Raw genomic sequence first — 27,992 nt, 5'->3', positions numbered from 1 at the left:
AGTCCAAAAGCCAAACATTTGAAACATTTATGTTTATTGACTTATAAAGGTTACCAAGATTCCACCGCATAGGAGAATTGATCAATTTCTACATTGGAATGAAAAACATTTTATTTCCTTTTCATGATGGGCAGAGTTTTTTGGGAACTATTCAAAATACTTTTACATTCCTTGAATACTCATGAAATTTGTAATATAATTGTGGTACATCTGTACTGAAACTGATTTCCAAGCATCTACTTTTAAACTACCTAGTTAACACCTGGTAAACCAACACTAAGCATAAGCAGTTAGTGCAGTGGTTCTCAGAAACTTACATGGTAAGTTTCAAAGGTGTTGACTCATATGGAAAAACACATGGTAGGTCTGAAACATCTGGGAGGTGAAAACAACAACAAATCCACCAGTTTACATCTTGCCATCTTCTTTTAAACAGGTTTACAATTGTAATGCATCTAGAAACAAACAAATCCAAAGCAAAAAACTGCAAACACTCCCCCTCCCATCAGAAGGGGAGATTGTGAAACATTGGGAAAATGGATGAAGCACTGGAGGAGGGGAATGGCAAACACTCAGACTGCTCTCGTTCTTAGAAGGTGATTTCCATATGACAGTATCTGCGCTCAGAAAAATCAAAAGTACAGCTTCAGCAAAACAGAGCCAAACAGCTGTCATACAAAACTAAAAGGACACTTCTGCTCTTCAACGATAGACAAGGTGGCAGTATTGCAGCGGCCCATGGCGATGTTCACCAGTGATTTTGCTTTCAACGACATGCAGGATGAAGCGTGTTTTTCAAGTGCAGCTGCAGGCAATATTGAACTCTTTTTCTTTTAAAAAAGTTGAATGGAAAATCATGAGAAGTATACTTAAGACCAATTATAAATGGTGTTCCCTTCATCACTCAGCATTATTCCCTCTACCATAAGCACCACTATCCCCAACACTGAGCTTTCAGTGTGACGTACCTTAAATCTGATCAACATTCAATTACACTTACACAATAATACTGTTCAGTGAAAGACCTTTATGGCAAATGTCCTCTTCCTCACATGTCTTCGAACTCTAGTCATTTCTTAAGGTTAAAGGTTAAATAATTAACCCAGCATGTTACCCCAAGTAGGACTATTAAGATACACTGACCACAGAGTAGTAATATACTCCCCATAGCACATAGATTATCATTCATAATAGTAACTCACATTTATATCACTAACTGTGTTAGCCAGGACTGCTACACTCTTTTAGTGGTAAAAGTAAAATTACAAATTAAGTATTGATCCAATGGACAAAACTAGCATTTTAAACATTTAAGACAGAAGACAGGCAACATATGACAAATTATATACAATTGTTGCTGTAAACTACAAAAGTACATGCAGACATGTTAAATGTCAGAGGGATCCCCAAATGAACTTGTAAATACGGAATGCATACTACAAGAAACATGACAAAAATGTTTTGGATATATAGTAATTACAAAAGCTAAGTGCTAGAATATTCCATTTTACCACATTTAAATTCTTATATATATATTAAAAAAACAAAAAAAAACACTAACACTGCCATTTTAACATAAGATGTTAGCATTTAAAATGATCTACATTAATTTAGTCTAAAATATATATAAAAATAAGAAATATGAAAATAGTTTTTTGTTGTTGTTTAACTTACAATAATTTAAATATAAAAACAAAACTACAATAATTAAAACGGGTGACGATTTAATGAGACCGTCAACTATACTAGAATCCAGACATTATGGGATGCATCTCATGAGGGAAGGCATTTCTTAAAAAAATAAACAAATCCCTGGTTCTCTATTTCTTCAGGTACTCTGGCTTCCCTCAGTCTTGCAGTACTATAGTCCCAGAGGGCCGTTAAAGCGGTCCCCCAGGGCCACGTCACTGCACCTCCATGATTCCCACCAGACTGCGGTTCACCGCCGTGACCGTGCTCTCGTTGGCCGTGGCTCCCTGAGGTTGATACATGGTGTTGAACTGCGCTTGGCTCTCATGCACCAGTTTGCTGACGACAGGACTGTTCATCCCTCTCAGGCAGTGCGCTCGGACGATGCCGGCCTGCCCAGCTGATAGGACCCAGCTGTGCGATCCTAGGTTGGGGTTGAAACGGACCTGACAGTGGGAAACAAGACAATGAAGACACCCCAGCGATTTAAAATGTCGAACCGCCGATTCTCCTTGAGTGAGACGGAGGTTTAAGAGGTGAAACCCTTTACTGTTGCAATAAGTAACTGCATGTTCATAAGCAGTGCCGCTCTTCTCCTCTCCCTCTCTCACACACACACTATACAAGTATTCATTTGAACACAACAATTAACACTGCAATCAATTAACAGTAATTATAAGTCAGCTTAACCTACAACCCCATTGCCTTTTCAGATCAATAATTGAACTCACAAGAAAGCACTTAATTACACTCCCAGTGTAAAACCACTCTGATCAAAACCTTTGTCAACGCATTGTGAAAGAAGTGCATGTTGAACACAATGACAACTTGCTTTAAAAGTGTAGAAATCTCAATTCCAGTTTAATTCACATTACGACGTCAAAGGATAAAATAAATTTCTTTAAAATAATCAAAAATAAAAGTCCACTTCAAAATAATACAATACCATTTAATATATATATATATCAAGATTTCGGTTTTAGAATAAGGACAAAATTTAAAACTGAAACAGAAACTGTGCATCTATCCCCCAGAGTCACGGCTCCAAGGGCTTCACCTTGATCTCTTTCTATTGGTTTCTATCAGATTTCTTATCCCTGGGACCCAAAGTGACATTTTCTTAATTTTACACATCATTACTTTCTGTCTGTCTTTATCTCATGTCACCAATGAGATGTAGCCTTTTTGTCTGACACAGCTTGCAAATGCAAACAGCCACACTGGCTTGCAACAGTATACACCACTGGCTTTCTCATTTTGATAAAGACCTGCTACAGAACAAAAAATAATAACCGAGGTTCTGCAGCACCTTATCATCCTTTATCAACCACGTGATTGAAAAACTATCCGAGTTTATAGAATTTACATTCCTCTTGTACCACACAAGGCATCGCACATTTATTGATTGAAAGCACATGTACATTGCATTAATTTTCTGTTCAGTTACTGAGGGGCTCTACATACTAGAACTACACTCTAAGGTTAACAAAAAAACTGTAAAAAAACACCCTGTAACAACAGTTGATGTACTGTGCCTGTTTTCAGCAAGTCAATAAAAGCGGCTTCTGGTGCTTTGGCAGCACTGAGAAAAAATGTTTGCAGCAAAAACAGAGGAAAGTGATGGGCAATGAAAGCGCTCAGTGGGTGTCCTTGAGTGCGTTTCATCTTACTGTCTGCAATGAGAAGAAATAAGCCATCGAAGACCACGGAAAGGGCGGTACGGTGTAGGAAAACTCACCTTATGCAAGGAGTCAAGAGGCATCCTGTCAAGAGGCAGAGCACCTTTGGTTTCTGTGGCGTACATGTGCTTCATGGGATCTCGCTTGAGGGCATTCTTAAAGGTCCTCTGTAAGGAAATACATCACTCGAATTATACAACCTTTACATGATCACGCTGTATATGCCAGTGCATTTCTGTAGTGAACGTCTTCCACTGTTCAATGCTGGACTCTCTATTGCTGAAAATAAGGTTTTAACACAATGCTATGGTGGCGTGTGCCATGTTATTTTTAATGTTAATGGGACATCTGAAAACAATATCATACAGACTCTAAATGGAGACTGCATGTGCGAGCAACAGTATTTATAGCTCTGTTAATGTATAGCACTGTATGTCCACCATTCATATTGTTTGGGAATGGATCTTAAAACAGCAGAAGTACAGAAGAACAGTTATAGCTTCAGCTCAGGAGGTCTGCAGCAGAGCTACTGCTTCTGCAGGTACAGTAATTAACTGCAATTTCATAAAATTGCAAAACCATTACTTTTCAGGCATTCAAATTAATATAAGAGAGTACTTTCACACAAATCAGTGCCTGAGATCATCATATAGTTATTGACGAAATCATTCTTAAAGCACAGAGGGACCTTTAAAATCATTAGCAACATTTTGAACACTACGTAAATACCACCCTAAATATTGACTTTATTACCTAAACGCAACCTGAGAGTATTTAGTTTTAAGTGCACAGTTAAGATAGAAAATAAAAATAAAAACAGAATAAAATCATATTTATAGTTTGGCTTCGCTCTCTGTAGGAGAAGAAAAGAAAAAGTACAATGCAGATGACCTGAGCAATAATTGAGCAGAGCCCTATTACCTTTGCCCAGTTATAGTTACACTCTAGACACACAGGGTTGAGTTGGCAAAGGGGGAAGGGGCTGTGGGTAATGCATGCGCTCTATAGGCCGTGACGGGCTGGAAGAGGCAGACTTGCGCTCCTGTCTGCCGCAGTCAATGGGGGAGTCACTGGAGTGGAACACAGGAGAACAGATGGCGGACTCAGGGCAGAAGGGAGATTAATTTTTAAATTAATGATGGATACAGCACTTAATCAACACAAGCTTGAAGACGACTAGTCATTAAGGGCCTCATTGCTAACACTGCGAATTCTCCAGACCAATCCAGACCCCCCCATATCCAGAAAATAGCATTCTCCCTTTGGAAAGATCCGGGCAGATCACTCAGGTGTGTCTATGAGATAACTAACCTAATAAATTAAATGAATTTCTCCCACTCTCTCATTGCGTGTAATGGCCTATAACAATGGCCAGGGAATGGTCACTGGAGCTCCCGGGGGCTGCAGCAGAAATGCATCTCTGACAGACAGGACCAGTACGGATAGTCTTAGAGCCACGTACAAGCACAGCAACTACAGAGGGTTTCTACAGGAGCCCCTGCACACAGCCGAGAACAGCAGCCCTGATGTTATTGCAACAGGAAGACAATGTCATGTATTCTCCTCTGCATTATTTAATTATTATTCTGAATTACATGTAGGTATAGTAGGTAATATTAAAGGTGTATTGTTTACATAAAAAATGGATATTGCAACACACTTTTTGCTTTAAACAGAAAAATGTAGACATCAAAGTCACAGTGTTCTCTGTTAACAATGGAATGATGGAGCGGTTGCCTCTTGATTGCTATTCGTGCCATCATATGCAATTTCAATGCATACCATCAGCATCTTTAAAGAATGTGACTCATTGCCTCTGCACTGACACAGATATGCAAGCTTCACAATCTCCACATTGCAGCACACAGATAGAAATGTCTGGGAGGATCCCATGTCAATAAATCTGACTATAGTTATGGTCAGTGGGGGTAAGATTTGGTTTCCTTCTCCTGGGGGTAAGGTTCTATTCACCTCAGTGGGCAGGACTGGGCAGGTGCACAGTGAGGCCTAGAGGACATTGCCCTGCAGTTTGGCCACGTGGTTCCCTGTAAACAAACGCAATAGTTTGGCAGCCTCAGTGTGTTTGGACCCCTGGAAGCGAACAACTCTCAATGCATTTCATTCATGTGTGGCTTACAGAGACAATCTGGTCTTGGAGGAAACAAAACAACAAATAAAAGAAAACAAAACAATATAAGACAAAAACAAAAAAAACACATCCAGACAAAAATTGAATTTAAAATATTTTGTGTTGGTAAATAAATCTACACCAAAAAAATGTCCTTGAAGGCGTAAAGAAACTTAAAATAAAAACACAAAACCTCACACTCACCATATCTGTATCGTGAAACAGGAGGTAGTATTTTTTAATTGCTTCACTGTATGTCCGGGGCTCCCTAATATCTGCTTTAAGTCTGGAATCATCAGTGTCCGTGTCTTGTGCTTTTGAATCCGTTTCGTACTGAACAAGTTCGGCTCTGCAGACAGGCTATAAAGCAACGATGTTTTAGTTACCATGACTTTGGAGCTGCAGGGAATGTATTTTTCCTACACATGACCTGCAGTAAGATTAACAAAATAATTACAGGAAGAAGCATCTCATGAGTGTGAAGTGTGCACTTACAAATCTGCGGTCCATGGGCCGCTTGATGTTGTTGGGGTTCAGAGTCATGTCTGAGAGCACCATCATGATCAGCTCCCCCGTAGTGTCTCCTGTCACGCAGGTATTCAGCCAGTCTGAGCCTGATATGCTCTTTGGTACAGAAAGAAAATAACACACAGCTGGTTATTCATTAAACATGACAATACCTTATATGGTATAGCATCATATTAGAAACCCCATAAGAAATGTGATAATAAGTGCTGTATTTGAGAGAGAAAGGCAGTTGTAGCTGTAACTGTAGCTATGGATGCCAGGTGTGTCCGGAGGGGATGGCGTTGACATTCTATTTCGAATGGTTTAAAATTGCAACTGTATGCAGAACTACTTAAAATGGAAAGTTAAATCTCTATCAATGTGTAAAAAATAAACAACAGAAATGTGAAATAGTGGTTTCACACAGGATATGAACATGCAACCATTAAATAAATGACTTTTTGCATACATTTATATGTGTATTTATGGAATGCAGGTTTAGAACAGGAAGGATTGATGAAATGCAATGTAATGTAAGAAGCTCTATTGTGAGTATATATATTTAACTTATCAGCTTTTTAGGATGCAAGACCTTATATATTGTTACTGTATATCTCGTATACACTACGTGAATTTGGTGGGCCTGGGCCTTTTGGTGTTCCTGCAGTACAGGCCTGGCAGAGCATCACCAGGGAAGAAACCCAGCTTCTGGTGATGTCTATGAGTTCCAGACTTCAGGCGGTCATTGACTGCAAAGGATTTGCAACCAAGTATTGAAACTCACAATTTAATTCATGATTATGTTAGTTTGTCCAATTACTTTTGAGACACTAAAACTGGGGGGAGCATATATAAAAATGGGTGCGATTCCTACACCGTTCACCCAATCTGGATGTAACTACCCTCAAATTAAAGATGAAAGTCTACACTTAAAGCACATCTTGATTGTTTCTTTTCAAATCCATTGTGGTGGCATACAGAGCCAAAATGATGACAATTGTGTCACTGTCCAAATATTTATTTACCTAACTGTATGTATATATACAAGCATGCATGCACGCAAGCTCGCACACACTGTTGTACTTGGACATGGATTTTTAAAACTTGCCCAGAATGTAACCTACAATGTACTGAATTGTGCTGAAATAGATTAATTTCACTCTCTGTGAAATTTATGTTTCAGTACAAGGGTTATAAATTTGTTTAAAAAATACGCCAACAGGGAACATACATCAACCTTGCGAGGCAGTATTTATCCAATGCCTCGATCACCTGTTGAGATACAGTATTTCACCTGGACATGGGGCTGCTTTATCACGCTGCCAGCAGCAGCACACAGAGCATGTCTGATGGAACCGAGTCCTAGGAGGAGGTCGTTCATGATCTCCTCTGCATTAATTTGTCCGTCTGCAGAAGTGTGATGCAGCGCACTACTGTGCTACTTTGAGTTCATCACTTCGAGCACTGCCACACAATCACAGGATTTGGTCTCGGTTTCTGCCTGTGTATCTTAAAGGCCAGCCCTGTCAAAGACTGCTGATGCATGACAGACTCACCCACACTGTTCCTCTCCTTGGAGCAACAAAATACGGCTTAAATCCGAAGTAACCAGCGTCCAGGTAATGGATGCCATTTTGCCCGAATCTAGAAGCAAAGACAAAATGACAAACTGTGAAAGAAGATGTTCTAGAAAATTACTTAACAAGGAAGAACATACTGGGCAGCAGTGTGGAGTAGAGATTGGGGCTCTGGCCTTCTGAGTGGAGGGTTGTGGATTCAGTCCCAGGTGGGGGACACTGCTGTTGTACCCTTGAGCAAGGGATTGTACCTAGATTGCTCCAGTAAAAACTCAGTGGTATAAATGGGTAATTATGCATTTAAAAAATAATAGATATTATATTGTAAGAATTGTAAAATACTCTGGATTAAGGTGTGTTCTAAGAAAGTATTTTATTTCAATATTAGTTTGAGAAATTGCAATTTTGTGAAATAATGAATGAAAAAATCCAGTTATTGAAATGGCTTTAGGTAAACTTTTATCATGTGTCATGAGCGTATAACAGTATCTGAAAATACTATACTTTTTAGTCCCCTTACAGCAATGAAAAATAGTAGTTGTTGCCACTACCTAAAACTGCAAAAAAACAGACTGTTCATGTGATTATTTATTTTATTAACAGTTCATTTCTCACCCCACTGAATTTAACCGGGCAGATACACATTCACTTTGAGCAGCTGTATGCTTCTTTCTATTCAAAGGTTTATGGCAGTTCACTAGAAGCCACTTCTTTGGATGTGGTTTCATTGCCATTTTGTATCCCACCTGCGGGCAGGACACACTAACAGATGACTTTTCAGTGCAATCAGAGGTCAGACACTGGGTGGAAGTCACTCGATCCGAGCGAAGGACAAACGACACTCACGTAGCGTAACAGTTCTCCTGTGACACACACACTCCGGACCAGTGCAGCAGCCATGAGATCTCGGTGGTGAGGTAGCGTTTGATGACATTAACTGGCTCGTAAGTCCTCCGGAGATCCCAGAATTTCACCTTCCTGTCCTCGCTGGAAGTGACTATTAAATTACTGAGGGGTTGAAAATAAAAAGAGCCCGAGTTAATTCTGTGGAAGTTCAATTAGGGCATTAAAATCACCAGGGATACAAAGATTAATCTCTCATACTGATCCCCTGCTGTAGCTTTTCTGAGGCTATTTATGTCTCTTATTTGACATTTATGAAAATGAAAAGATTTTATGGACTAACAACGTTACACTCAAGCATGCTGCACTCCACTGCTATTCTTGCCACCAATCTAACAGCTTTGCTTCGGAGAGATATCCTGATCAATGGTATCCTTTAAACTGAGAATTTATCACAGGCTCTGACTTGAAAACCACAGAGTTGAAAGAAACAATAGCCAAATATTGCACAATTACTTAAATGACCTGACAAAACAAAGCCAAATGTTGTTTTTCAGGGCATGAACCCAAATGCCTTTAAATCAGTTTGATCTGGCACTGTGTCACCAAAACATGTTTGCTTGTGACTAACCATAAATCTAACCAATGAGCAGGACTGAACAATGAGGTACAATGAACAATGAAACCAATATTGAGAGCCGGTGATGCTAAATGTAGTCTTGTCTATGTTTTAGATGCTATATATATATATATATATATATATATGTGATATTCAAACTGGCGCTACAACAGTTTTAATAAACCTTAAATGCGGGGTGCCTTATCCCAGGGAGTTTATATAAAACAGATTATACATTCAAGGAAGAATGGACAGCAGCTCCCGTCCCATATTCAGTCCATATGTCACAAAAAAGTATTTATTGGAGAAAAAGTGAACATCATGATATAACAAAAAAAAAAGATAGTGGTGCTCTGCATATACAGGGTGGAGTGACAAGACTTGTTTTTTTATTTGCAAGTTGACTTTTCATTTCTTGCCTTTATATGAGTCACCTTGCAGACTCCTTAATTATGTGTCTTTTTCCCGCTCCGTTAAATAGATGATACATAGCCACTGTTAGAAGTTTATACTGTAATACAGTTATGAAATGATGACTTAATTAAACATACCAGTGGCAGGCATAACAAGTACCAAATAATATGATCATGTTTTGCATACAGTTCACACTTATCACATTAACAGTAAATTATCCCTTTTGTTAATACCATTTTTCTGATTAATAACAGACATTAGAACTAATAAAACAATCAGACTAATAAAGAAAATACATACTGATTTCTTAAATATTGTTTAGAAAAATAGAGTTCAGGGGTGGAAGTGAAAAGGAGAACACGTAAAGATTTTTAATACATACAAAATGTTCATGGGTTACAAACCTCTAGAGTATGTATAACTTCCTAATGAAAACATACAACACATATTGTGATTCATAATTAAGGAATTTAGTATTTTTTAAACACATATTTTATGCTGTGCCTTGTAAAACAACAAAACATGGGCATTAAGACTTGTTAACGCTCTTCGATTTTCCTTCAGGCTGCTCGACCACGTACTGTACGAGAAATCCCACACAGTCCAACACTTTTCTCATTTGAATAATGCGTCTACAGAAATGTTACGGTGGCAGCCGAACAACCTACTGATTAAAGGAGATGTTTACATGACATCTTCAGAGCTCCTGTTGACATATGAAAATCTTAATGTACTTTTTTCTGCTCACTGAACAGCCATCTGCTTACTTGTTTTCAATTCTGTGCCATTGATTTTTTTCTTTTTTTAATTTTAAACATAATATTTATCTTGCATTTCTTTTTGCAGTAACTTTTGCTGGAAGGCTAGATAGTTTTTTTTCCCCAAATACACACTGCTTCACATTTCACTGCTTGTGGCATTAGGTGTCATTTTCCAAATGAGCTTTTCTAATGCTGCCTGCTGGAAACGTACACAGAAGGCATGCTGATTTCTTCTGGAAGGTCAACGTTTTTTATGGTTGAGGGCAATATGGGATTGCAGAGGTAAGACACAGTATGAGTAGAATGTTAATGTGGTCTTACTGTATGAAGCTTCATTGTACAATTGCAGATGTATCCGATTCAAACATGCAAATTATTATGTATATATATATATATATATATATATATATATATATATATATATTACACACACACACACACACACATATACCCAAGGTTTGGTTACACTTTAAGATTTAGTTTTATAGGTGGAACCAAGAAGAGCTCTCTCATAACCGAAGACCTTTCTTTCTCACTTTTGCTTTTCAAAGCCCAAACACTGGCACTGGTCATGTCTAGATATTAGATGTACATCTTATTTTAAAAGCCTGGTGGTTTACGGTAGACCTGAAGGCATGGAAGAGGAGGGCACCAGGCAAATACCTCTCTCTGTGAAGGAAGGGTTTGTATAATAACTGCAGTCAGATCACTGAGCATTGATAAGGCCGATCTGTCAGAGACGGGTAGCTCACTTGACTTGCCGGAAAGGCAAGTCAAGTGACCTACTGGGTGGAACCACAAATCTGAGGAAAGGAATCATACCTTGGAAAACCAGGTAAACTGCAGATTAACGTACAGCTGCTAGATGCTTATGGCGTGACTGACACTCAAAGAAAAACAGTTTTATGTTCTTTGTACAGAAAATAATCTGAGATCTGTGGAACATCACCTGTATGAACATGAGGACATAAAGTTCTCCTACCTGCTGGCCTTACACCAGGTAAGCACGCGGACCGCATGGTCATGAGCTATAAAGCAGTGATATGGATACAGGGTTAAACTGCCATTAGCCAGGCGCACTCGCTGTAGCAAAGATTTGGTTTCCAGGTTCCACAAGGCCACCGTGCCTTCAAAAGGATAAAAAGGAAATACATTATAAAATATTGTTAAAATCAGATGAAAAATACAAATATATATCTTCTGTAGAATCACTTGAAATACATAATTATGTTTTAATCACTGATGAAGTTGGGTCAGTTTTGGAAGTGTGTAATTCTGTGCTTTAAAAAATTGTCATTACTAATTCAGATTCTTTGCACCCTTTGAAAGTGTAGCATCTTTCCCCCACAAGGAGGTCTGATTTCTAATGAGGCATGACCACACATGATGTTTCAATTTCTCAGGAGAGCGCAGCGCAGTATATATAAAAAGTGTTGAGTCAAGCTGAAAAACAAACAGTAAAAACAAACAAGCAAAAACAAAAAATAGAAAATCTGTCAACTTTGTTTCCAAATTTTTTATATGGATTTTAATGATCACACAAAAATCAATCAAGGATGCTGAATTCAGATGCCAAGATCAGGACGTTTTTCTCTAGTATAGACCATCATTAGCCTAATAAGCAGCAAAGTTCGCTCTGAAAGTTTGAAAGGGCAGTGTTTACTCCATTAAATGTGGTTATTGTTTAATTGGAGTCAAAATGGAACTAAAACCATGCCATTGCCAGATTTTTCACTTCAAATTACAATAAACTTTCACATAAGCCTATGGTTTGAGAGTAATCCTTTAGATTTTCCTTCAGTAAGACTTTTCAAATGACCTGTAGAGTATATAATGAAAATTTACCCACTCTACAACAGAAAAGAGGACTTTTGCTTTCTGACTTGTCAGCATTGGAGTGAATGCGTTAAGCTAAAAACACAGCCCAGTGATGAAAATGATGAAGGTCAAAGAAACTGGTAAGTAATTGAGGGATTCTCCTTTATTCTGCTTCTGAAGCAATGGGGAGCTGAGGAAACAGCCAGAGGGGTTATGCCAAGCTTTGCATCATTTTCCAGGAGAGTCCTGGCCATGGTAATTGGTATTTGATATCAGAGTGACCATTGTCAACTATTAAAAGGACATTTTGGTCAAGGAAGCTGTACCAGTGAACGAACACTGAGCTGCCAGATGTTAACATAGACAGTAATAACAGTATTTTTCACATTACAAATCCCTTTGCAACTATACCACAACTAATGAGTGAAGAGAACGAGAGCACTGTTTAATGGTGCAAACTGCACAGATAACACATTAGTCTCTATTTTCCTTCAATTCTCCAACTGTAAAGGGACACAAAATCAACCAGCCATCTGGCAAGGAATCCCTGTCTGTTTACCCCATTCTTTTTAAATGAAAACATCCATGTGCTTAGACATTTACAAGCTGACTGCAATGAGAAAAACATTCTAAAACTAAGTTAATGCGCATGTAGTTAGAAGTTTATTAAAAGGCTGACGAATCAATAGATACCATCGTAGAAACCAGCCGCCAAGGTGTTATGTGGTTTCATTGGTAGCCAGTCCAGACTGAAGCACTGCCCACACTGGGAGCTATTGCCAGCTTGTATCGACCCCACTTTCAAAACAGCAGTGCAGCGCACCTGCAAAGATATCAACAAGAACACAGACAATGAGCTCCTTTATGATGTAATTATCAGCTGAAACAGGTTGCTCTGACCATAACTCATTCAAAACACTGTCTCTGTCACATAATTCTAACCAAAGCAGATTTAATCAGCCTCATCACACAGCTAAGCCAAAGCGTTGGCGTTTCATTTGTAAAAGAAAATTAGTTTCTATTTGTTTAGCACAAATGAGCATGCTTCTCTATTTTTTTCACTAGTGCTTTGTTTTATTCAATTGCTTTTAAGGCAGCATTTTTAATTTGCCCATTCAAACCAAAAACTAAATTCAGCATCTTTGCAGCATGGTAAATCATCATAAATACTGAATATATCTGACAAAAGTAAAGCAAATGATTTGTCATCCACTTAAAATGCAGCGACAGCACACTGTGCAGATAGTACCAATAATAGCGACGCATAATTGTTTTGTGTGTGCACTGTTAACTCTCTTCTAGTTAAAGCGCAAAAGCATAAAAGATGTATGTTTCTTGTAATACAGCTCGACACAATTGGGAAATTCTAGAAAGATGGGTTGTGTACTTTAGTAGTGAAAGCAAAACCATGTTCAACCACTGACTTCTTGAATGTCTCTGAACAAGTGACATAACCTCCTTGCTTTTTGGATTACATAATCTATATGTAACACAAATGGATTGAAATTTTAAAGTGTCTTGCTGTATGTTTAAATATATCTACTTACATTTACATTTTTTCACCTTATAGATATGGCCAAAATATATAAAAGTGGTTTATGATCTCTATATATTAACTGTGAAATATATGACAATATTAAAATAAATGTTATCATCATACCTTTTCGGTAAGGCAAATTTGTGAAGATAATCTGATGTATACCTTCATTTACCCATGGCAGTAAAGAACAATTGCCAGGTTTACCTGAATCTAAAATTAATTCTCATATTCCAATGAATATGCACACAGGAAATATACCTTTCAGAAATTATTATGCTAAGTGCATGAACGGCTTAATTTAAACAAAATGTACAAAAGCTAATCTTGTGTACAAAGCCCTCTGGGAAGGAGGCAGTTCCTTCCTTTTGGCTGCCATATCAACTTAAACACAAATTTAAATGGAAAAATAAAGAAATGCAATGAAGTGAAATTCTGATCTTGAACTCTGACGAAGTGACTTGAAGGCTACATCGTAATTGGTTGTTTTCTGTACAAAATAACGGACCCACCTGGCAAATCAGAGGTTCTTCTTTTACTGCTCCTATGAGGAGAAAAATAAATACAGATTAATGCTCTGTATTAAAAAATACACTTGTAATTTCTATAATCTTGTAACTTAAAAGTTTACCAAACCATTTTAAATAATTGTTAAAAGTATGATTATGGGTTTACAACATTTACATTGTACAGCAATCAGCAATCAAACACACAAAATTTGACTGAAGATTTCTAAACACTCTGATCTCCCTCATGGGAAGAAGAAATAAATAATGCCAGGCTTCTTTCAAGATTTGAGATGGTCTGGCATGACAGCTCGCCACCGAAACGTGAGCCATTGTACACAGATTGTTCTGGGTTCTTCACTTCACATAGCTGACGTGCGATTCTGAATAAGATATGGTGGATTCAAACTTCCAACTCCAACCATTTTAAGTATGATATGAACATTACTATGGTAGAAACTGCCTGTAGTGTCAATATAAGAAAATCACTCAGAACCACTTGGCCATAAATCTGTGGGAAGCTAAAGCACAGCCCATCCTCCCAGCATTCCGCTTGTTTTTTCCACTTCTGATGTATTTTCTGCAGTGATCAGGTCGATAACATTACAACGCATGCCCACTTCCCGCAGCACACAGGAGACAGCCTAAAATGTAAACCCATTCGATGGGCTGACTAAGCCCTTTCTGACTGACAGCCCCTTGGGAAAAGGGTGTCAGGTACTAGGCTGAAATTCATAGCTTCAGACACTAACAACTGCGTAGCGATGCATCTTTTTTGTCATTTCAATTATAGATCCTTGTGTGATGGAAACGAGCTAGTAAATTATCTCCATTGAGCAAGGAGAAGCGGGCTTTTTCACACACCCTCTCATACAGAAAAAAGGGCCATTTATAATTATCTGAGCAAGACAGACTGGGACCAGGATACAGAAGCTGGAGGTGCTGCCACTGTGCTGGTTAACTATTTCAGTGCCAGAACACATAGCTCAGGTAGGCAACAGTGCAGGACCAAAGCAGCACATTCTTTGGTTAAGTCTGAGGGGAAAAGGAAATATTTTTAGGTAATACACCGAATGCTTGCTGTAATTGTAAAAATGTATTCCAAAACAGACATGCAAGAGACAGATTTGCTGTATATGTAACACATGGTGAGGTAGGAGGCTGGTCCTCAGGTGAAGCTACAGTATGGATTCAAATTTTGGATTGGATCTTGAACACACTGCATCCATTTAAAAAATCTACAGTTCCTATCTTGGGCAAATCCTTTTAAAACCTCCCAAAAATGTAAAGCATTCCTTCTTTAACATGGAACTTAAATAACTGGAACTGTACTATTTTAATAAATAGTCACATAAAACCATTTGGAATGAATCCATTGCCATTAACTTATGTCATACTAGTCTAACAAAGACATGTTTTGTTATCTGTGCAGTAAGAACTCATAATCAAGTCCTTGAAGTCCAAGGCTTCATAATAATTTCACCATTCTTTATTTATTGTATTCAACCAAGGCAAAGAAAGCAAATTCCTGTGATGTGATCTCAGCAGAAAACGAGTCTTCAGTCCAGCAAAATGAACCTATTACTTTGTAAAGGATGGTTTCTTTGCTTTAAAAATAATACAATGCTTTCTGGAGGTTGATTGCAGAACTGGAATTAGACCAGAATCAAATTATAAAAATGTGTACAAAAATAACTAATTAAATCCAAAAAAGAGTAAAAACAAAAAAATAACAACAATGGCCTGGCAATTTGAGAATAATGATCCATAACATTAATTAACCTCTCCGGAGTCCTTCTTATCTCACAGAGCAAACATGGCCTTCCAATTCCACAGTAACAATGCCTGACAGTGACTTACGGGGTATTAAAAGACCACAAGCTCCTGAAGAATGGGGATAAAGTATTTGAATTCAATTCCAATAAAGGCAGTTTAATGGTGTTCTCCAACAACAGAAGGCTGCCTGCTTCTCGGCTGTCTGAAGAAGAGCTGGGTGAAGAATAATGAGAATCATACTGCCAGTTTGCCCTATACATTACCATGAGCACTTTTGTTTGCCTTTTCGTCAATTGTTAATTTATTATTATTATTATTAAAGAACACTACAAATAAGTCAGTGTCACAAAGGAGCATTGTTAACTTTGGAGATGAACTGGAAGAAGCTAGATTGTTGTAGAAGATGAAATCTGAAGGAAACAATGGAATTTCTGTTGGAAAATCAACACTTTATCTGGTGCACACAGCCTTCAGGTAAATGGATAGAGGACAAACGAGTCATGAAAAATTCCTGTCACACACTTTACTTTGCCTTATTTTACCATGCTTCTTGAGACGTACAATCTCCCTTTAAGAGAGATCTCCCACACCATGTAAACAATACACTATCATTACATCTGTAAAACCAGGGTTTAGTCATGAGTCAATTCAGATTTCAGAGGTAGAACTATCAAGTTTAATTTAAGAAAATTCCTCCAGGGCAGTCAAGGGAATCCAGCATCAGCTACTGCACAATATTATTCTACTGCCTGTGTGCAGGATCTGAAAGCTCAGACCTTTTACAGTCTGATCTGATTCAGTCTTAGCTTCAAAGAACAAGCGTCTACGATCTGCATTAACCCTATATGGTTATCTAACTAATATTGTGTGTAACAAATTAAGTTGAATACATTGAAATGTAGAGGACAGACATCTAAAATTGGAAAATCTATAGGAATAGTAGAATTACATTGAAATCTGCTTGCCAATGCAATATACTGATGTACTTTTCTGTGTTTTTTGTTTTCATTTGTTACAATACACTGTAAAATAAGTATTTCATCACAGTGCTACAGTTTATGTCACTGCTCTGCAAAATGAAACAGATATGGTGACTGTGCCAAGTTCTGATTTCCCTAAAGAATCACCATATATGGTAATACATGTAATAGAGGAACCTGTGGGAGGGGAAATATATATATATATATATACACACACTCACCTAAAGGATTATTAGGAACACCTGTTCAATTTCTCATTAATGCAATTATCTAACCAACCAATCACATGGCAGTTGCTTCAATGCATTTAGGGGTGTGGTCCTGGTCAAGACAATCTCCTGAACTCCAAACTGAATGTCTGAATGGGAAAGAAAGGTGATTTAAGCAATTTTGAGCGTGGCATGGTTGTTGGTGCCAGACGGGCCGGTCTGAGTATTTCACAATCTGCTCAGTTACTGGGATTTTCACGCACAACCATTTCTAGGGTTTACAAAGAATGGTGTGAAAAGGGAAAAACATCCAGTATGCGGCAGTCCTGTGGGCGAAAATGCCTTGTTGATGCTAGAGGTCAGAGGAGAATGGGCCGACTGATTCAAGCTGATAGAAGAGCAACTTTGACTGAAATAACCACTCGTTACAACCGAGGTATGCAGCAAAGCATTTGTGAAGCCACAACACGTACAACCTTGAGGCGGATGGGCTACAACAGCAGAAGACCCCACCGGGTACCACTCATCTCCACTACAAATAGGAAAAAGAGGCTACAATTTGCACAAGCTCACCAAAATTGGACAGTTGCAGACTGGAAAAATGTTGCCTGGTCTGATGAGTCTCGATTTCTGTTGAGACATTCAGATGGTAGAGTCAGAATTTGGCGTAAACAGAATGAGAACATGGATCCATCATGGCTTGTTACCACTGTGCAGGCTGGTGGTGGTGGTGTAATGGTGTGGGGGATGTTTTCTTGGCACACTTTAGGCCCCTTAGTGCCAATTGGGCATCGTTTAAATGCCACGGCCTACCTGAGCATTGTTTCTGACCATGTCCATCCCTTTATGACCACCATGTACCCATCCTCTGATGGCTACTTCCAGCAGGATAATGCACCATGTCACAAAGGTCGAATCATTTCAAATTGGTTTCTTGAACATGACAATGAGTTCACTGTACTAAACTGGCCCCCACAGTCACCAGATCTCAACCCAATAGAGCATCTTTGGGATGTGGTGGAACTGGAGCTTCGTGCCCTGGATGTGCATCCCACAAATCTCCATCAACTGCAAGATGCTATCCTATCAATATGGGCCAACATTTCTAAAGAATGCTTTCAGCACCTTGTTGAATCAATGCCACGTAGAATTAAGGCAGTTCTGAAGGCGAAAGGGGGTCAAACACAGTATTAGTATGGTGTTCCTAAAAATCCTTTAGGTGAGTGTATATAATATATATAATACATAATATATATTATTTTAAATTATAACCAGCACATTAAAATAATAATTAATTGAATGACTTGTTTTGAAAAGATATTCCTTAAAAAGCTCAAAACAGACAAAAAACCTTCTCATTGCATATTTATTCAAAAAAGTTAATATTCAATTCATATGTTAACTATTCTCAAAGTTAATTAAATCCACTGTGTTTAGTCATAGAACAGATAGACCTCATTTGCAGGCAACAAAAAATAACTAAGAAAAACATTCACAGAGCAACGATCTTGACAGACCTTCATCAGGCAGCATGTTTCCACTGAGATTTTTCTCCTGAATGTATGATTCTGATACATACAATAATAAAAGTCTGTAGTCTGTAAAATAAAAATCTCTGAAGTGAAGACAAATGACGCAAGGATGATATTTTTCTTTCTCCTTCCAATAATAATTAATTCTAAGCCTTCCCTGAACATGCACACATGAGAAATAATGTCTGTTTAGGATCAGTGGCTGCAGTGAGCACAGAACACAGAGTACATCAATCACTGCAACAGTAGTTGGGTAATAATGCAGGGGGACAAAAAGCAACGTGCCGATTTACTGTTGGCTGCTCACAGATAATATTATCTTGGGGGAAGTTGTATTTGTCCCCTCAAGGCTACAAAACTGAAGTGAAAAACTGGGGAGCCTGTCTTTAAAAATCAGCTGGGTGCTGCTAGCAACCAACATCATTGGCTGCCAGAGACCATGCTCTGAGGCTAACAGTCCCCCCACCCCTCCCCATGGGGATTAACACAATGCTTTCAGCAGCAAGATAAACGATACACTGACTCTGCAGCACTACTGGGATTTCACATTTTAATAGGAATAAGTGACACTGCCACACATCAATACACTGGTGTGAGACTCCAGTTCAGATATGGCCCTTACATGAGACTATGTCAGACTTCAGTAGTAAATATTTCCATTTCAACACAGAAGCCTATTACATGATGGGTACTGGAGAGAGAAAGCCCATGTAACTAAAATTGTCAGACAGAGTCCAGAGATTCTTGATGAAAGTGCTGCGTGAAGGAGCTGCCTGTTTTTTTTTTTAACATATTTCTGTGCTAAAGAGAAGCCTCCCCCATGACCAATAATTCTAAACGCATGCTGAAGAAAGACAGCAACCAACCTCACATTAAACACTGCAAACACATTCCCGCAGAAACAGGAACTTCTCAGGCCCTTTTATTTTCTTGTCTCTAAAATGGCCAACATCACCTCCATACAGGTCCTTATGTAAAGACAAAACTATAAAACATTGTTGAAAAATCTCCAGTGTATCCAGTTAAACTTTAGAATAAAATATAATGTTACCTGGCAGTCATTACACATGCCAAAAACAATGGGTCTCTATTGAGATTTCTGTCAACACTCGTGCAATTTAAATTATGTTATTTCAACCACCTGTAAAAATGGGTAATTGTAAAAGTAATGTGACATACTGTATTGTACAATTGTAAGTCAGCCTGGGTAAAGGCCTCTGCTAAGAAATGTGTTGATAATGAAATTTGAAATCATTATATTTTATGAATCTTCTTCAAAAACTGAAGAAAAAAGGCATCAAAGAAAGAATACATCTGAAGGAATATTTACTCCTAACTTTGCCCACTGAACAAACGGGCAAAACAGGCTTTTTCTTGTTCCAGTCAGTCAGGGTGATGACTACAGACACTTGGTTAATCCAGACATTAATAAAAGAGGCAGTGTGGATGGCTTATCACCAGTAGTTCTAAAGTTGGCAGCTCCTGTATCATAGGATACCATTCTTCTTCCCATCAATTTGTCACTGACCCCTGGAACTGGCGAAAGGAGAACATTACAGCCCATGTTATCAGTCCAGAGAGGGGGCGAAACGACAGCTAAAGAATTAGGTAGTGTTTAAAACTGAAATCTAGGCTGCCTACAAAAAAGTGACACTGCATTACTATCCTTCTGAAGTTCTGAAGCATACATTTTAAAAGCATGAGGTATCTTTCAGCCATCTTACATCAGTAACTCCAACTGTTACCATGCAATATTTTAAGAAGGGGGTGAAATATATTGATGGGATATCCACAGCTACCCTTCAGAATGAAGGCTATTCTGGGAGGGAACATCCAAGAAAAGTAAGTGCTTTACTTAATGGAGCACAGACAAAATCCTGTAAAGAAAGGAGAGCTAGCTGTGCTTACAAAAGTTGCTGAAGAAGAAAGAGGACAATAACTAAGCCTTTCCCTATTTCTATTCAATATTCCATATAACAACTACATTAAACTTGACTGTGACAACTTGACAATCTCTGGTAATTTTACTGTTGCGCACATTTGTGGTGGTGTACCAACATTATTCAATTTCTTAAACATCATAAAATGTCTACGGGAAGAAGTGTGAATTAAGGGATTGTTCATCAACGTGATAATGACACTTAATACAGCTATATCAAATGCAAATTGTAAGAAAATCTAAATGAAAATAAGGAGTTGATATTGATGTGCTTGCTCTGATTAGTCCCGTCACTTTAATCCAAGTGCCATGTTATGGTAGGGTATTGTCACAAGAACCTTTTGCAGTCATATATAATAACACAAAATGCCTGCAAAAGGTAACATAAAATGATAGGAAAGATTAGTAATTTATAACCTCTGGAGTCTTAAACACGTTTAGTTTACATAAGACAAACAGGAAGATGTTTGGTTGGAAAGCTACAATGACATCACACTCTGAGCTTGCGGTGAAGCTGTATTTACTGGGGCATTAAGCAGTATTCTGTGCGCACGCTCATTCACTGTAGTTGTATTTTAATAAGGTTCCTAGTGACATCAGTTTTGACCACCAGTGTCTGTATAGTGTATTAGCAAACCACCCTCTGCCTGTATTGGAATTTGACAGAGGTTATATGCTTTGCTAAAGAGTACAGTAACCGCCAATATACATAGATTGATACATATTATTTTAGATAATGCTGTATTGCCAGCACTTTTATGGTGAGGGCCACACATCTACTCAAACGATAATACCACTTTACAAAGTGAACTTGTTAATTAAAGGTTTTAGAAAATTATTTAGAAAATAAAATGCACTTTCTAATTTTCACTCTCTCAAATGGTCCTGTAAAGATTTTGTTCTGGTATAGGTCTGCTTCTCTCTCATTTTCTCAGGGCATAAGGTGCCCTCTGCTGTAACTGCTGTCAAACTACAGGCATAAGATATAAACTAATAATGGGTACGCACTACAGTCCAGTATCGCAAAAACCTTTAATTGAATGGTGCTATTTGCTATGCATGCATTGTAGATCAAAATCTCAAACTCCAGGACATGGAATATACTGATTAAGGCTACCAGTTTATATAAACACCATCAGCTGATTGTATGGAGGTATTGTATTCATTGTGGTTTTCTTTAGTATGAGTAGTATGAAAGCATTTAGTACCTTTCCTGTGAGTTTTTCTGTAAGCAGCCAAGGCCTCTGGGTGTGGAAGGCTGAACACAGCAATTTTTCCATTAGAAAAAGCGGCAGCAAGCAGCCCAAGCCTTGGCAGCTGAGGAACCTGCAAGATGAAATAAAACCAACTCAACATACTGCTTCAGAAGGGAAACAGTGCTCCTTGTAATAATCTCAGATCAGCACAACTGCAGACAGCGTGAACAGCTTTGAAATAAGAAGTGCAGTCCTTCTGAAGACGTGTATGAAACATGCAGCTCTCCTTTTCCCCTATATGGAGTTTAAAAACCTTTTTCATACCTTCCTGTTAGTTGAGGGCAGTTCCCATGCTCCGCTTGGACACCACTTCATATCCCATATACAGCCATAGTCCAAGGCAATTCCGTATGCAAAGGATGCTTTGGTCCTGGGGCTAAAACATAAATGAAATATAATCCAGATAAACTAGTACATCAAAGGTAGTGAAATGTCATGTAATCTGTTTGGCAGTCTGGTAATGAAGGCTGTAACCAGTAGCAAAATACCTGTACATATGTATTGCAACATGTCTGATTAAAAACATTGACATAGTGTTAGAAGCGTGGGAACCATGTACTGTTAGTATAGGTGCATCAGTAATAAAGCACTGTAGTCATCATTTGGAGACACATATCAAAAATGGATGTGTAGACAAACCAACTATGTTTTGGTTCTCATAGCACATTCAATGTGTAACTGAATGGGTAAGTTCTGTTTCTGATACTGTTATCAGAAAGAATAAAGGAGCCAGGAAATGTGCAAAGAGGAAAAGAGATAAGGGTTTAAAAAACAATCAATCATAAACAATATAAAATGGGTTTGACAATTGGTTACAAAAAATAGACTATCCTCAATAACATGAACATGCTTTTGCCGTGTATTATGATAACTGTGGTACCCACCATGTATCATGCTGTAGCTCACCCACATGCCAGATCTGTAGCAGCGCCGCCTCAGAGTGGGTACCCGCAAGCCTGTGTCTATCATCCATTCCCCTGTTGCTGTATATGGCTGCATACTGGCTGGCAGACGAGCCTTCCTGGCAGGGGCTCCACTCCATAGACCACACAGGACCGCCAACAAAAAACGTCAGGTCCCAGCGCTCATGGTGGGAGGACAGGGATTCAAATCTGGTGGCAGGGCAGCAGGGTAAACACAATGCTGACAGGGTTTCTTGCTGGATCTAATTAATTTAGTTCATATGTGTGAAAGGCTTTAATTGTTACCATTTGTTGGTTTTACTGTACTTCTCAGAACTGAAAAATAAAGACTTTGCACCTTTTTATTCTGTGGAGGTTGTCTTCTTCACTAACACCCTCTCGTTCTATCCTGAAGGGTGGAGATGTTTCCTCTTTGGGTAAATACTTCTCACTCTCACTGGGAAAGAAAATCGCTTCTTAACTACTGTGTACCAGCATTTTTATTTTTTAATATATAAATTATAATCAAAATGTAGCAAAATTGTACCTGGAGGACAAAAAAATCCAGTCCTTTACAGAAGGAATCCATTCAGGAAAAGCCCAAGAGGCACAGTGTTGTTCACGGCTACAAGACAGACAAGTTACTTTATGAACTGACATGTCAGATTGTTTAGAATTTTTTTTTAAATCATGTTGGTAGACTTTGTCAAAACTAGGACAAGTTAACGATACTTACAACTCTTTAGTGACATGAGTGCAATTCCACACAGGTCCCATCACATTGTTAGGCAAACCGTTTGCAGCCATGCCAAAATATTTGGGTTTATTCTGTGCAAGATTGGCAAACAAAAAACAAAACCAACTCAGAAGACACTCAAAAGACACAGCTGTATGTAGAGCGGACTAGATACCATGATGTGAGGCCATTGAAGGTTGAGTACTGACATCATGTAATGTGGAAAAAACCCAAAACAAAACACATTAATGGATGATCGAGTGAAAGTTATAAGATTTCAGCTAAACAGTAATTTATCTGCACAGCCTGCCTGACATACAATCTGCACCATCACCATGACTATACTCACAGCAGCGGCTGTGCTCCGTGGTCGGAAACCCTTTTCTGGCACCTCAGTGGCAAAGCCCTCCATGTCTTCTTCGTCCTCCGATTCTATGTCCATCTCCTGAGTGTTTGGAAGAACGAAATCGGCATCCTTGCTTACGTCGTCGGAGCTGTCATAATCCAGGGTCTTCCTCTTCTTCCCCCTCCCGCGTTTCTGGCCCTTGCCCGAGTCTGGCTCTGCTGGATCCGAAGTTTTCTCAGACCAGGTGGGGCCACCCATCTCCTCAGCCAGGTTGTGCAGGTACTGCAAAGCGCTGCGATACAATGCAGTTGAAAATCATCAGTCAAAGGCCTGCCTGCATGCATAAGTCTGACTGGTGCTTCCCAAAGACTAGAGACACTAACAGAATGACTTTGAAAGCTTTCTCTCCTGAGTAGAACTTACTTTACTTTTTCTACCTCAAATAAATCTCCACAAAAACCTAAATTTAATGCATCTTTTCCTTACTTTAATTATCTATTGATAGTTTTACATTATATCGCATTCTTCTCAGGAGGAAAAACTGTAAGAGAATAGCTTACTCCCAAGACTCCTCAGCCAGTAAACAACAAATGTAGACACTTAATTACTTAAACACATCTACCAGTTTGTAAAGGACCACTGCCTACAAACAAATATATTTATATTACAAATTTAAATTTCTGCTCCAAATCCACGTGATAACCTAGATTAATTTGTCTTGTTTTCATAAATCTTTAAAGAGAACATCCTTGCTTTGTGTCAAACTACAGTAAAGCAAATTAACAGATTGGACAGTTTTGGCCCTTATGTTTTGTTTTTTCTCTCAATAAATTCAAGTTGACTTTAAGGCTGCAGATATATTTTATAACCTAATATTCAGCATAAACTAAAATACGTTATTCATATAGTTGGGGATAAAGTTGGCATTCATAAAAGAGTGATAACCAGTGTAATCCAATTACATTCACAAAAAACTAAATATATACGGCTGCTATGATAATAAACATTTAAATATATTTGTATTAATGTAAGTAAACTTGTATTTGAAGACATTAATTTATGGATCAAGGGGTCCATCTAGTGGCTTTTTGTGTCCTTGCTCATTCTTACACAAGATCACACTGCACCAGATATTCCCAACTGGCATTGGAAAAAAACTGAAACATTAGTATTTTAAACCTACATTCTGGTTTGAATGTATTATATAATGTATGCACCCATATATAATAAGCAGTGTCATATATTCCCAAGAAATAACTTTCCAAAGCAAAAACCAAAGAAACATCATTTTCCAGAACAAACTGGGAAAGTGTGCGGAAAGTGATGGGAAAAAAATACCACAAAGCTAATATACTAGATAGGAAAACATCAGATAATATATAAAATAATAAAATAATGATATAGGTTCACAGTGCAGAAATTTAAAATGGAAAACTACAAGCCTTCACAGTCACAGTACAGCAGAATGAATCCTAGGACACGCATCACACTGCGGCCAAGTGGTGTCTTACACCTTGGCTGCTCTCCTCTTGGGCCTGCCGCCTGGGGTCGTCTCATCACTGATGATATCATCCAGGTCTTTCTTTTCTGCTGGTGTTGGGGTGCTGGTCAGCGATGTGTGAAGCTGCAGTGCAAGCAGCTCTGCCTTAGTCCTTCTGCCTCTCTTCTTGCATTCCTTCGCCGGCTGGGGGGTCTTTGTGGTCTGTTTGGCTTGTGGGCCTGATGCCTGGGGTGGAGTGAGCAGTTTCTTGGGCAGAGGGTTCTTTCTTGATCTGCTAAGCTTTGTTGACTGTGGGGTAGCAGAAGAGGAGTCTTCAACAGGGGTGTCTTCAGGGACCAACTGCTGGCTGTCTTCTATCTGGCCTGTGAGGAGCAGAGGAGAAAGCTCTTCCAGCAAGAAAAGAAATTGGGGAAACAAAGCACCGGCTAACGTATCTTCTTCAGCAAAACCCGTTAAAATGTGGACTTCACTGAAGATACATAGAACACAACTGTTCAGCGAATTGCTATACGAGCCTTCAAAATTGTGTTCATAAACTTGCAAACTTCAAAATCTATTTTTTTTTAAATAAGAACTTTCATTAAATGAGTTAATACTGTTATTTATTTATTTTATTATTTTAACAAAATGTGCATAAAAAATGTGATTTATACTCACAGGAACCTTCCTTCTTGTTCTGTTGCTGTCCAGAGCAGTCCGCTGACTCTTCACGATACTGAGTGCTGTCTCCTGTGCCATTCTCAACTGGCAGGTCAACGCTTGTGCGGTCCTCCTGTGACATCCCTTCACTCATTGGCTTCTCTTCTCCTGACTCCAGGAAGGCTGAACTGTGTGCGTCCGTTCCTGGGGCTCGGTCACTCTTCTTTGGGCACTCACTGCGGGCCGGGCCTGCTTGCTCAGTGGCAGACTGTCCCTGGAGGTTGAGTTCTGAAGGCACACCCATAGCGTTGCTTCTGCACTCCTCCTGGGCAGCAGCTGCCATTAAGTTCCCTCGTCCCTTTCCCTGGCAGTCAAGTAGTACACAGTACGTCCACAGAAGAAACGTCCTACAGCATTATATCTGGATAAGACAAATACATCTTAATGATTTTCTGAAGGTTTAACATGAGCTGAAAACATGCACATCCACCTGACACAGCAGCTATGACACCCCCTCCCCCACCCCCTCCAACAGAAGTGTCCAACCAGTGTGCCGTGGCACTAAGTCTCACTTACATAATAAATACAATTGAACAAAAAAATCTCATTTAGGCCTACATAAAGTAAATTAGTTCCTAAAACAAACAGTGTGCCACAAAAACTTTTAAGAGAAGAGGTGTGCCTTATTATACGAAATCAACTAGGTTACCAACCTAGTTTAAACATTTTAATTTACCCTGCATAGAATGATAAAAGTGATTTGCATCTACGCAACATGGCCTAATAGTAGCCTGAACTCCAACAAAACCAAAATTACAAGCTAGGACCATTCACATCTACACTGAATTCAGTTAAGTCAGTAGAAAAACAACCCTAACCTTAACGAAAGTGTACTGGGGACCCTACCCAGACCAAACATAATCCTAATTTGGTCACTGGATTTAATCATAGTGCATGATTAAGATAAATTACTAAAAAATTATGCTCGTTTGTTTCAATACCATTATTCCCTGTTTTCTAAATGCATAACACTGCTTCAAAATGGCTAGGCGTCATCTTTCTGTTTACATTTCTATGGCTGCCTTGTATATTTCCACTATTACAACAGTGTTAGATACGTGCACATAAAATGCACTGCATGCTGCTGTAGAGATGAGCTACAGTGTCCTTACGTGATCGACACATTTGCTGATGTTACAATTATTCATGCTGTGCTTCTTTCTCAACACAAGTTACTGACAAGTGGTAATCATTTTCAGGAAGGTAATTATTTAAGTAATTGTTTTTCAAGAAAATAATGAACATTGGCTTGGATTGATGCCTATGTTAGCCATTGAGACATGTGTTAACACTAGAGGGGGAGAAACCAAGCTTACTCTACCAGTCCCAAGCCATGTCATCACAGTGGAAACATACTGGCCCACAGTACTCTTCATACATTGTCACCACACCACATATGAACGGTTTCCTTCTCATACAGACGGCTTGCTATCAATATTGTAAAGAGGCCACAGTATGGTAATGATGGAGGAGGTACGAATGAGAAGATTAACAACATAATCTATCGAATTAAAGAATTTACAAAACGAACAGAAGTACTATCTGTGAGCCACTACCGATTGCATATGTCCTTTTGTTTCTCATTTAAACCTGTTTTCAATTATCTTTCGCTCAGCAATATCGTAACCCCGGCGGCACAGGACTTTGAAGCTCCGGCAGCACAAAAGACCTGCGAGTGGGGAGGCCTTTCTCCGCACATTTACTATAGCTCAGTGTTTTAAACCCGTCCTGCAAAGCTGCAATGTGTTGAAAAACCACCCAGAGAGACACGTTTCGAATCTCCATGTTTAAACGCAAAGTCTCACACAGAGCCGCGCCGTGCACCCATACAATATACCTTCCGGGTCCAGGGCTTCCGGGGTTAAAATGCAGTCTGGAGAAAGTAAAACACACCTCGAGCAGAATAACACATCCGAAGATAAGGCTCAGGAGTACAGTGTCATTGCAATTTGACTGCAAAGCACACATCCGCTAGAACAGCGTCCATGTTTGTTGTGATTCCTCCAGTCCCGGGCAGCTGAGTTTGACCCGCCTCTCT

The 27,992-nt window shown here is 38.9% G+C and overlaps 1 protein-coding gene across 3 annotated transcripts; it reads right to left on the bottom strand.

Annotated features, from left to right (window-relative positions):
• Positions 1 to 13: 13 nt before the first annotated feature.
• gtf3c2 (general transcription factor IIIC, polypeptide 2, beta) lies at positions 14 to 27,992 on the bottom strand. Of its 3 annotated transcripts, none has more exons than XM_066704641.1 (19): positions 27,792 to 27,991; positions 25,913 to 26,315; positions 25,266 to 25,617; positions 23,758 to 24,046; positions 23,409 to 23,500; positions 23,220 to 23,297; positions 23,031 to 23,129; positions 22,655 to 22,882; positions 22,035 to 22,146; positions 21,723 to 21,840; positions 14,085 to 14,116; positions 12,729 to 12,858; positions 11,200 to 11,344; positions 8,427 to 8,588; positions 7,560 to 7,647; positions 5,992 to 6,120; positions 5,701 to 5,856; positions 3,428 to 3,535; positions 14 to 2,135 (listed from the first exon to the last, which is right to left on the bottom strand). In XM_066704641.1, exons 2-19 carry the CDS (start codon positions 26,235 to 26,237, stop codon positions 1,905 to 1,907), a joined length of 2,874 nt encoding a protein of 957 aa, XP_066560738.1. In that variant the 5' UTR covers positions 26,238 to 26,315; positions 27,792 to 27,991; the 3' UTR covers positions 14 to 1,904. The 3 variants fall into 3 exon arrangements, with proteins under 3 accessions (XP_066560738.1, XP_066560747.1, XP_066560756.1); XM_066704650.1 differs by having other exon boundaries at positions 27,848 to 27,991; XM_066704659.1 differs by lacking the exon at positions 5,701 to 5,856 and having other exon boundaries at positions 27,792 to 27,992.

The sequence above is a fragment of the Amia ocellicauda genome, chromosome 1 (genome assembly GCF_036373705.1).
Source record: "Amia ocellicauda isolate fAmiCal2 chromosome 1, fAmiCal2.hap1, whole genome shotgun sequence".
NCBI lineage: Eukaryota > Metazoa > Chordata > Actinopteri > Amiiformes > Amiidae > Amia > Amia ocellicauda.
The sequence above is the reverse complement of the archived record's forward strand: the minus strand, read 5'-3'. Positions and strand labels throughout refer to the sequence as shown.